Genomic DNA, 12,137 nt, shown 5'->3' with positions numbered 1-12,137 from the left:
CAATAAAAAAAAAAATTTTTTTTTTGAAACAGGGTTTATCTATGTAACTCTGGCTGCCTTGGAACTTGCACTATAGACAAAGCTTGGCCTCAAACTTGAGACCCACCTGTTTCTGCCTTCTGAGTGTTGGGACTAAAGTTGTGTACCACAACCACCTAACTAAAAAATAAATCTTAAAAAATAATAATAAAATTATAAGTTCCACTGTTAGCATCATGCCTGTGTTGTTTTGGGCATTTAGCAATTTCTTTCCCAGTGCATTCAGACATGGGCCACAAATTCAACACACTAAACTGATGAGTAAACAACACCATGAGCAGGCCCTTAATTATCTTCAGACCACTCAGTAATATCACCGGCTTCATCATGCAAATATGCTTCAGTTCATCAAGAGCTCCTAGAACTGCACTAGCTAGAAGTAATGCCAATAAAGACAAATGACACTTTTCGTGTGCACGTATGTGGTACAGGTACACATGTGTTCTTATGTGTGCATTCATGAGTGTAAAGGCCAAAAGTCAACACTGGGAACACTAGGTACGTTCAAAAAAAGATTTTTTTTGTTTGTTTTTTGTTTTTTGTTCTTCAGGACAGGGCTTCTCTGTGTAGCCCTGACTTTCCTGGAACTGAGAGATCCACCTGCCTCTGCCTTCCAAGTACTGGGATTAAAGATGTGCACTACCACCACCTGACTAAAATAACACATTTTCAGTGGAAGTTTTCTGTTGTCTATGGCTTTACCACTGGCAGCACTTGATCACAACTGAAATAAGTCTCCAAGGCACTGGCTGAAAACAGCACACCACTTTACTGATCACACTGTAAAATCCACCTGCTGGAGGGAAGTTCACTAAAGCCTCACTCATCTGTTGTTACTGCTTTGGGATGCAATGTAAGTTCATTTTCTAAAACCTCTCTCCAATCTTCAAAGTCTTTTCAAAGCTTCACTTTCCCAGTTATTAATGCACAAAAAAAGTTTTAAAATGTTCAGGCCTAACAGAGGCAAGAATTTTGTATCTTTTTTAAATGGAGATAGTTTCAAAATAGTTTGGGCCATGCATTAGCCCAACAGGTGTTCTGCTGCTAAGACTTTATAGTAAGTATGCCTGCCTGTCTTCTTCAGTAGTCAAACAGAGCTCTCTGTCTGTCACAGAGTGTTTACCATGTGCTACTGGGGGCCACGACACAATTACAACTTATAGCAATTGATAATTCAGATGTCAACCCACCAGAGAAGTATTCCCTGAAGAGCTACCTGTTAGCAAGGCTTGCAGACCACTGACTCTGAAAACTGTTGTTTTCATCTGTAATTTCACTTGTGTTATGATATCTCCCCACTACCATGCATTTTCATGTAATGTGTAATCTCATGATTGCACCTCAGTCTCTCTCTCTCTTTTTTGGTTTTTCAAGACAGGATTTCTCAATAGCTATGGAGCCAGTCCTGGAACTCGCTATGTAGACCAGGCTGTTCTCAAACTCACAAAGATCTGCCTGTCTCTGCCTCCTAGAGTGCTAGGATTAAAAGTATAAGTCACCATCGCCCAGCTACGCCTCAGTCTTATGGACACATATATGTGTGGATGATCAGGAAAATGACTTTTCATTTATTTATATAATTTTCATATAAACTATATAGTGGGACATGCTTCATAACTCGATCTATTTGTCCATGAGGACTATAGACACTTAAAAGGCTGCTTTGTTCCTTTTTACTCAGGCTAACTGCATATAATTTGCTCAGTTTCACCTGAAAGCAAGTTCAAACTAGACTAAAGGCATTTTATAAATGGATCATAAGTTTAAAACTTTACAGCTATGCATAAGGTCAGAGGTGCAGATGTCTAACCAGGTTGCTACACAAAGCACGCAAAGAAAAGCTTGCCAATTCTTCACCTGCCAAGTCTGAGGACAATAGACCTGTCTCGGAGCTTATCTCACTGGGCACTGTACCCCTGCCCTCTACTCACAGTCTCACTCCCGTAACCTTGGAACTTTATGTTGTCATGGCAATGGCTTAGCTCCCTATCACTGACCTAGGGATGTGCTTTTGACCAATGAGAAGTAACTCTTGTAATTGTTTTTTATCGTTTCAAGGCTCCTCCAAAGAGAGAAATTTTTAGATTAGAGGAGAAGAAAAGAAGCTAAAAAGAAATTAGAAATAGGACAGGAGAATAAGAATAGAAGTAAAACAATAAAGAGACTGATTTGAAAAAGCATGTGTGAGAGTTCGTTCACCCTTACAAAAAGTCCTTTTTGCGCCAAGGACTGGTGACTGCATGGGTTTTATCCCAGCACTCAGGAGGCAGAGGCAGGCAGATCTCTGTGAGTTCAAGGTCAGATGGGTCTACAGAGCTAGTTCCAAGACAGCTAGGGCTATTACACAGAGAAAGCCTGTCTCAAAAAAAAAAAAAAAAATTCAAAACTGATGTGGGTTTCCCTCTGTATGCTATCAATACATTTTATTACCATTGGTTAACAAAGAAGCTGCTTTGGCCGATAGCAGGGTAGATTATAGCCAGGCAGGAAAACTAAACTGAATGGAGAAAAAAAGGAGTGTGGAGTCAAGCAGATGCCATGTAACTGCCCAAGAACGAAGATGTGAGGTAACAAACCATGAGCCTCGTGGTAAATATAAGATAATAAAATGGGTTAATTTAAGATATAAGAGCTAGCTAGGAATATGCCTGAGCAGTTGGCCAAATATTGTTATAATTAACATATTTTTTAGCCGGGCGATGGTGGCTCACGCCTTTAATCCCAGCACTCGGGAGGCAGAGGCAGGCGGATCTACCAGCCTGGTCTACAGAGCTAGTTCCAGGACAGGCTCCAAAGCCACAGATAAACCCTGTCTCGAAAAACCAAAAAAAAAAAAAAAAAAAATTAACATAGTTTTTGTGATTACTCAGGACTGGGTGTCGAGGAAACTAAAGCGCAGTCTCCATTTACACAAAACAGAACAAAAGTCCGTTTTGCTTACTATTGCATCCATTCTGAACCCTGAAAAGAGTCTTGGGGCTGGACCCCAAAGGCTCTCATTATATGTTCATGTGCTTTTGTTCAGGGCACTAAACTTTTCAAGCTCCTTCTAACAGGCATTATTTGCAAGGAGCACAGTGCTGTGTAGAAGTTGCAGCAGCACACAACAGATTAATTCTGGATTAATTTGCATTAAAGCCAACATTTTCACTGCAATATGGGTTACACTACATTGTCATTTGAAGACTATTTCAGTTGTCAGATTCTAGTAAGCATAAGTGTCCCTTTGAAGGTATGATTATTGTTTAATTGTTGCAAATAAGAAGTAATCACAGCACCAATAATTAGCTTTCTAATTTTTTTAACAGTTTTTTTTTAATATTTATTTATTTATTATGTATACAATATTCTGTCTGTGTGTATGTCTTTAGGCCAGAAGAGGGCACCAGACCTCATTCCAGATGGTTGTGAGCCACCATGTGGTTGCCGGGAATTGAACTCAGGACCTTTGGAAGAGCAGGCAATGCTCTTAACCGCTGAGCCATCTCTCCAGCCCCTCTAATTTTTTTTTTTAACTTGATCTCTGTGCATTAAAGGACCTCTTTCAGAGGTCCTGAGTTCAATTCCCAGCAACCACATGATGGCTCACAACCATTTATAAAGAGATCTGGCATCCTCTTCTGGCCTGTAGGCATACATGCAGGCAGAACACTGTATATATAAGTAAATAAATCTTTAAAAACAAACAAACAAAAAAAACCTTCAACTTAAAAAACTGTTTTTTATACTTATTTTGTTTGTTTGTGCATGGAGGGCAGAGGGTAAGTAGCATTGCTGAAGTAGTTCTCTCCTTCCACACATGAATTTCAGAATCAAACTCAGGTGGGCAGGCTTGGGGCAAGCACCCTCACACACTGGGCTGTCTCGCTGACCCTAGCTTTAAAATGGTTATCTTTAACCATTAAGTAGCCCTGTGCAATCAAATAACCAAAGCCTCTGTGACAGTGAGATGGTGCAGCAGGTAAAGGCACTTGGCCGCCGAGTCTAATACACATATATACAAATAAACAAATGTAAAAATTAAAATACTGCAAAACTTTTTTGTGAGGGAACAATTTTGCAGATTTCTTTCATTATGTTCTAGGGAAAACAGTAAGAAGGAATGATGCTGCTTCCCAATACCAAATCTGTATCAGTAAAAATATACACAGACAAAAACCATTTATGAGACACAGATAAAGAGATACAGAAATAAGAAGGGTCTATTGGAGGAACTGGTTCACACAATTATTGTGATTGAGAAGTCTCATAGGCTGTCTGCAAGGGAATGTCAGTAGCAATGACTCAGATAAAGCCCAAAGACCTAAGAACCAGTAAAGCTAATGAGATAACTCTCAGTCTGTGGCTCAAAGCCTAAGGATCCAGGAGCACTGGTGTAAGCCCTAGGATCCTAAGGCCAAGAGTTTGGAAGTGCACTACAGCAAGAGATAACTGTCCTAACTTTTAGAAAGACCAACTTAGTTTCTGTGTTTGTCCTTGACAGGCCTCAACCTACTGGATGATGTATACCCATACTGAGACAGCTCTTCCCATACTCTATCTACACTCAGACATTAATCTCCTCTGAAAACCTCACATACACATCTTAATAATCGACCCAGATTTTTGGTATTGCTATACCTAATATGATACAACCACCAAGCACAGGACCACCAATGTTCTCATAAACCTTTTGCTTTCTGCCATAAGAATACAGGGATTGAGGTTTTCAGAATTCTGGCTTCCCAGAATTTCACATTTAAGATTTTACTCTTTGAGGACGATGACTTTTGAGGTTTTGCACTTCTAGGACTTCACCATTCACTAGCATCGGAGAGTCCAGCTTCCAGGATCATGCCTGAAACCCTATCTTTACTACTTCCCTAACATCCATGCAGTCTCCTTTTCCTCCCGTGTGAACACTCAGAGTTTCCCAACTGTTTTGCTATTTCACATTTAGATGGCAATCTCTTAACTGCAACATTTTAAAAAAAAAAAAAACTTTCATTTTAAAAATTGGCTTAAATACATGAATACTAAAAGTACCAACAAGTTCAACCAGGAAAACACCATTTCCAGTTCCAATATCAAGCACTGAGGCATCCAATGGGATCTTGTGTTTCTGCATCCACCTTATAAGTCGGTTCATACTCTCTTCCCCAAACCTGTTAGGAACAGAATACAAAGAGCAGAGATACAGCAGAAGTTACAACTATATTCCACTTCACCTGTTTATACCATATACTCACTCAAGTCTTTTTTGAAAAATGAGAAGTAATATTGACTATAACTAGTTTAAGCTTCATCTTTATTGGTATTTAGAAGAACACGCCTCTAAAAATGGAATACCCAAGGTATGTATTATACATAATATGTACATAAATAATAAGAAGAGGTATGAGCATTTATAAACACACATGTACACATACACACATACTCTATCTACATTAACATTAATCCTTTAAAACGTTGTCCTAATACTTGCCTTCTTGGACATCAGCAAATACTGGTACTTAAAAACTTCATTACTTTGCTGAAAAATTACAACTATGGAATGGAAGTAACTTCCTAGTACTGTGATCAATTTAAATCTGGGTCACTAAAAAAAAAAAAAGACATTTTAAAGCTGTCATTGAAGCAAAAGTCAGGCAGAGGCAGGTGGATCTCTGAGTTTGAGGCCAGCCTGCCTTACAGAGCAAGTTCCAGGGTAATGCTGTCTGAAAAAACAAACAAACAAACAAACAACAAAAAAAAAACAAAAGAAAGAAAGAAAAGAGATCCTTTAAAGCTACTGAAGCCAGATTCAACCCAGGCGCCTAGACTGTCTTTGTTGTAAGCATACTCTCTCATACCCAGAAAAACCATCCTTGGTTTAACTCACCAGATTTCTCCTGTATCTCCATATTCTTGGAATGTTCTCAGTTCTCTCTCATAAACAGCATCCCAACTACATAAACAATGAAATGTGAAGCAAGATTCCCAAATTAAACTGTATTTTGTGAATTAAATAATTTCCAATGCACTACATGGCTACTCACAATCGCCTTAAAACATTATTAGTGTTATCAATAAGCGCATACAACCCATTTTTTAAAAAATATCCTTGGGCTAAAAGAATGAGAACTATGAGCAAGCAAAATAAACAAGTACTTATATTCATGCAATGCACAATCCTATATACATTTTAGTTTAAAGAATAAAAACAGGCACCTGTCCAAAAATCTCTTAAATCCCAGACCCAAGTTCAAAACTGGACTGCACAAGCTGAGCTTGTGGCTCCAAATTTGCTCATCAATGTGCAGATACAGGATTTTCTAGCCAGTAGGTTAGTGGTTTGCTCACAATGAGCACAGCGAAGATAAAAATTTAAATTAAGTGCTAAAACAGTCTTTGCCTCTCCCTGTATTCTAGCTTGCCCATTAAATCTCTTAAACCTTACAGCGGCAACTCCCCACCCCCGCCCCTTACCATCCGTTTTCTCCTCCTATTTCATCTCTACAACCCCTGCTCCCTCCCCCAAATTTCTTCCCATCCTAATTCCTGTTCCCTACATTCATTCACGTATATTCCAATCCATTAATTTCTTAGCCTCAACTTTAGGTCAGGACACTTCCTCTCTGGTTCTCCCAGAACCCCTGCCATCTCACTAGCTCACAGTTCACAGCATCCTCCACTCCGATCTCCTCCAGCAGCCTGATCCCACAGCTCTCCCGGGACCTCCCCGGGCCCTCGTCCAGATTCCAGACCCCTACACCGGCTCCCCAAGGACCTCGGGTGGTCTTGAATCCCTAGAAAGAGGGTTAACCGCTCCCCGGGGCGCGCTTGGGGTCTCGCCCCTTAAGTCCCCACAGGTGGCTTCCACCCTCCTCCCTCAGGCTCCCAAGCCGGGGTGGGGGTGAGGGGTCCCCATCTCCTTCTGGGCCTCAGGCTCCCGCTCACCCGCCCTCACACACTCACTGCTCTCGTGTCCCCAGCACCGATGGGACGAAGTCACACGCCACGGGACTGCCCTCTCGAGACTGCGCAGGGAGCACAGCACCGCCTTGACAGTCAGCATCCGCGTTCATGTCGCTCTGCGCCTTGTGGGCTGTCGCAGCCGCCATAGAGACGCGGTTCGAGCAGAGGGGACGCGCCTGCCTGGCCTCTCTAGGCAATGGAAGACCTTCTCTCTCTCTCTCTAATGCTCCAGAACAGGCCTTGGGAGGCCGACCTACAGTCAAGAGCCTAAGCCATCTTCCTCCAGCCAACTTTCCCTGCACCTCTTACACTCTTGCTCTCAAAGTGACTATATCTGGGGACTGCTGTTTGTTGACATGGTTCAAAGTACTGCACTTTGGGAAACACGCTGTCAGAAGCCACAAAAATGAAACACACACCACTCTGTCCTAATACATGTCCTCTTATCTCTCTAGTGAGGCAGATCTGGAAAGTAGGTAGGTAGGTCAGCCCATCGCATTACTGGCTTCCAGACCAAAAGACTAATTTTATGTGTGGCTAGAATTCTGGAAAGTGACTTGATGTAACCTGATGACCCTTTAGGAAATCAATGCCTTTGGGGCCACCCACAGTATGCCAGCCTTGGAGTTACGATAAAATGAGTAGGGGAATGAATGGTACGGCCTCGGTGGGTCTTCCTCTGCCCCAGGTAGGCATCTGAACCCATGCAAATCTCTACCTCTGCATTTGTTTGTTCACTGTAGTTTGCTGAAAATAAAAGGTGGCTTCTTCCTCAGGACTTCATGAGTCTGAGATTTCTTCTGCCTTCTGCTGACTGCAGCCAGCAGTTCTGTAATACAATGAAAGAGATCTTATGTGTCGGCACCTAGGATATTTTCTGTAGTAGCCATGAAATTGTCAAAGCACTCGTGGTCGAATGTCCTCAGCAAGGATCTCAAGAGTCCCCTAACAAGCCGCCTTCCAACGAGAACTTGTTTCCAAGGCTACATTTCTGTTGACTCCGCAGACAGAAGCCCAATAACAAGTCCCGCGAGGTAAATGGCAGCAACGGTTGCCCTCCCGGTTTGCAGTTCATCTTCTTCTACAAATGGTGTTCCAAGATCTTCTGGCAATAAAGAATAAAGGAAAGGGCAGATGGAAATCCATGTACATAGTGATTAAAGAACTCGGGAAAGAGTAAGTAACCTTATTACAGAGCAATAAAACCACCGGATACCACAGTCAATTAGTGCCGCCCTGGGCAAGTAGCTGTTTTCATCTTTTCTAGACTGTAGATGATACAGAAAGCAAGCCTGAATGTGAGGGACTGATTCTTTAAAAGAAGCAGCCGTGAAAGATAAGCCTGCCTTCAGCCCAGTGTCTTGTCAACACTTGAAATGCTTTCGCTGTGTGTGCGATGAGAGCTGTAAACAGTTTTTGGTATGGAGCCCGGGGAAAAACCATGGTTTATACCAAATCCCTTCCCTGACTCCAGGAAGGATTATTCTGACTGCTTAGTCCCCAGGGCTGTGGGAGCACCACCTCTGATTACCCAGGGTAGGGGGAGTGGGGGGGGAGTTCCATTGGGTAAACTGCCTAGCACAAGATAAAAGCAAAACTATATAAGGAACACGGCCCCTCCCACTGAGTACCAGTTTCAGGAGATCAAAGGCAGACCTGCAAAACCTGAGATTGCCAGCCTTGGTTTTGGTTTTTGTTGGTTGGTTGGTTGGTTGGTTGGTTAGTTGGTTTTGTTTTGTTTTTTGATCCCTGCTGACTGGCAACAGTTCCTTATGAACTTTGCTTCCCAGAATCCTCAAGCACTTCCCATTTGACAAATCCAAGATGAAGGGCAGAACTTTTCCTTCTTTGACCATACAACAGCCAGTACCAGAGAACACACTTCCAGAAAAACCTCCTTGCCTCCCCCACTCCTTTTCTCACTTCTGCTTTGATGTGAGCTTCTTATGTTTGGTTTGGTTTGGTTTGCTTTGGTTAGGTTGGTTGGTTGGTTGGTTGGTTGGTTGGTTTTTTGAGACAGAGTTTCTATAGCCTTGGATGACCTGGAACTAACTCTGTACACCAGGCTGGCCTGGAACTCACAGAGATTCGCCTGGCCTGCCTCTGCCTCCCAAGTGCTAGAATTAAAGGCTTGAACCACAACTGCCCGGCTCAGCTACCTTCTTAAGTTGCCCAGACCACATGCCCAAGTATGGGCCTGCTCACAGTTGAATCCTTCTCACTCAGTTAGCAGTCAAGAAAATGAGCCATAGACATGTTCAAAGACTGATCTGATGAAGGCAATTTCTCTACTGTTATTCCCTTTTCCCCAGGTATGTCTAGATTTGTGTCAAATTGACAAAAACCAACCATCATGATCACTAATCCAAACAGCTGGAATCTGAACAGCTCCAAAATCTGAAATAACTCTGGTCTTAAGTATATCAGGTAAAGGACCGGCTAGCTCAGGGGCTCTCAACCTTCCCAACGCTGTGATTAACACAGTTCCTTGAGTTGTGGTGACCTCCGACTGTAAAATTATTTCATTGCTTCTTCATAACTGTAATTTTGCTACTCTTACAAACCATAATGTAAATATCTGATATGCTAAAACCCAGTTCTTTCCTTCTACCTTGTGGGGCCCAGGGATTGGACTCTGTGCTGAGTTAGTGGTACCTGCCTCTGCCTCCCAAGTATTAAGATTAAAGGCAGGCACTGCCAGCCCAGGACATCTCCATTCCCCTACAGCAACCTGCTGGTAGAAGAGAAACCATCTTTCTTTGGACTCCTCACTTTTTTACACAATATTTACTCAACAGTTACTATAGTGATATATTATTCATGTTTTAATAAATAAAGCTTGCCTAAAGATCAGAGGGCAAAGCAGTTATGCTAGTCAGCCATACAGGCAAGGGAGTGGTGGAACACACTTTTAATCCCAGGACCAGGGAAACTGAGGCAGACGGATCTCTGTGAGATCAAGGCTACCCTTGGCTACACAAAATTGACTCTGTATAATAGAGAAACAGAGCTCACACAAAGGTGATCCCAGCACATGGAATCACAAGCCTTTAATCCCAGCACTAAGGAGGTGGAGACAGGAATGATATGACCGGGCAGAGAGAGGAATATAAAGGGGAAGAGACAAGAACTCAGTGGAGTATGGAGTCTGAGGGTGGTGGAGAGCATTGCAGAATCGCTCCTTTGCCTGAGCCGTGGCAGAGGTAAAAGGTCTCTTTAGAGGTTGACTACTTTGCTTTTCTGATCATCAGCTTGAACCCAAATATCTGTCTCTGGGTTTGTATTATTCGTACTACAAGCAACGAGTTGGGCAGTAACTACATGCCTGGCATTACTCCATAGGATGAAAATACAACAGCAAACAAAGAAAACATGAACCCTTGTCTTGACGAATTTCAGAATAGGCTAGCGGGGGAAAGACAATAATCCAGGAAAATGGAATAAACATAGAGATATGGCTAGATCGTGATGGGCGTTTGTCTTGGTTAGGTTTGTCAGCTCGACACACCTTAGAATTCTCTGAGAAGAGACCCTCAATCAAGAGATTGCCTAAGTCAGATTGGCTTGCTGGGCACAATTGTAGGAGATTGTCTTGAGAGTGTCAGAAGAAGTAGTCACGTTATAATAAGAGTACTGGAGACTCAGCAAAGAAAATGAAGCAGCCAGGCGGTCATGGTGCACACTCGGGAGGCAGAGGCAGGTGGATCTCTGTGAGTTCGAGGCCAGCCTGGTCTACAAGACCTAGTTCCAGGACAGACTCCAAAGCTACAGAGAAACCCTGTCTCGAAAAAAAAAAAAAAAGAAAAGAAAAGAAAAAGAAAGTGAAGCAGTTTATTTGGCAACCTTGGAAACTCCTGTGTGAGCCTAGAAGCAGCTTTGTAGGGAAACTGGGAGCCACCTTAGATCACTGAAGATTCAACAAGTTGCAGGCCTACAAACTGAGTGCATAACACAGTTATACACCCTAACAAATGATCTTTCTTTCTTTTTTTTTGAAGAATTAGAAGGGTATAATCCTAACAATAAAATCCATGTGTGGGTCTATCTCCATGATTTACATTCTGCTTATTTAATTTTATTTTTGTTTTTCTAGACAGGGTTTCTCTCATAACCCTGGCTGTCCTGGAACTCTATTCATAGACCAGGCTGGCCTCAAACTCACAGAGTCTTACCCTGCTTCTGCCTCCTGTGTGCTGGGATCAAAGGGATGTTCCACCATCACCTCACATCCTGCTTATTTTAAAGCTTATCAAACACATGACCTTGTAGGTAAGCTTGGATGTTTGTGATTTTCTACTCTAAATTTACATTTGGGGAGGGTAGCTTATTAAAGTTTAGGGGTAGGAGGACTAGACAGGCTAGCAGGTTCACATCTAGCTGGATCTGAGCTGGCTTGAGGAAACTTTGAAAAGTGAACCATCAGATTTAATGTCTAACAATTGTTAATGGATGTAGGAGGGCCCAGCCCTTTGTGGGTGGCACTAGGCATGCAGTCTTAAACCGAGAGAAGTAGCTGAGCTGAAGAGGACAGCTGCTGGAAAATGAGGTCGTCTTTCTCAGGGAATAGTTTCAGGAGATGTACGTTGGGAGCTGTTAATGGAAAACTTCCCCAGTAGCCAGGCTAAGCCAATCACTCCAGCAAGCTGGATGGCCTTTCAGAACACCTAGAGCAGGCATAAAACAGGGAGTCATGCAGTTAGTTGTCCAGGAGATCAGCATCCTAGGCAGAGGAAACAACAAAAGTCAAGGCACTGTGGCCTGATTGAAATTTCAGTGCTTCCAGAAAGCAAAAGGGCCACTACCATAGCTGAAGTCAAGCCAGCCAAGATAGCAGAAGCAGAAAATACAAGCATAAATTAGGGGCAGGGAGGGGGGATCTGTCAGTGTAGGGTTTGGAGGCTGGCCAAGTGTGATTGACACCTTATATTTAAACATTAACATGACCTGTCATTGGCTGTGTTGAGCACATATTTGGAAGGGTAACAGCATCACTTCATTATCTTGACATTCTGAAGAAGTTAATTCTGTTGTGAGGCCTTTGCTGAGTTTAGCTCCTTCCCCAGAGTTTGGCATTGGAAAATATCCGCTAACAATGTCAAGTGCCCTTTAGGGGCAAAATTGCCACCAACTGGGACTCTGTTACTGTAATGAAGAGAGAGATG

At 42.6% G+C, this 12,137-nt stretch overlaps 1 protein-coding gene across 3 annotated transcripts in view; it reads right to left on the bottom strand.

The window, feature by feature from the left end:
• The window catches only part of Eef1akmt2 (EEF1A lysine methyltransferase 2), a 90,244-nt gene extending 83,136 nt beyond the window's left edge, over window positions 1-7,108 (bottom strand). For all 3 annotated transcript variants that reach the window (XR_005975774.1, XM_041666445.1, XM_041666447.1), the window contains exons 1-3: window positions 6,976-7,108; window positions 5,900-5,965; window positions 5,069-5,183 (exon numbers count right to left, since the gene is read on the bottom strand). Coding sequence is in view for 2 of the 3 variants with exons in the window: in XM_041666445.1 (XP_041522379.1) it covers window positions 5,069-5,183; window positions 5,900-5,965; window positions 6,976-7,085 (291 nt within the window). In the remaining variant the exon portion in view is untranslated. The remainder of the gene's footprint in view (window positions 1-5,068; window positions 5,184-5,899; window positions 5,966-6,975) is intronic.
• Between the last annotated feature and the right edge of the window lie 5,029 nt (window positions 7,109-12,137).

The sequence above is a fragment of the Microtus oregoni genome, unplaced genomic scaffold (assembly GCF_018167655.1).
Source record: "Microtus oregoni isolate MIOR12 unplaced genomic scaffold, Mior012 000016F_ref0000370, whole genome shotgun sequence".
Classification (NCBI taxonomy): domain Eukaryota; kingdom Metazoa; phylum Chordata; class Mammalia; order Rodentia; family Cricetidae; genus Microtus; species Microtus oregoni.
Note: the sequence above shows the minus strand (reverse complement) of the source record. Positions and strands in the feature narration are given on the sequence as shown.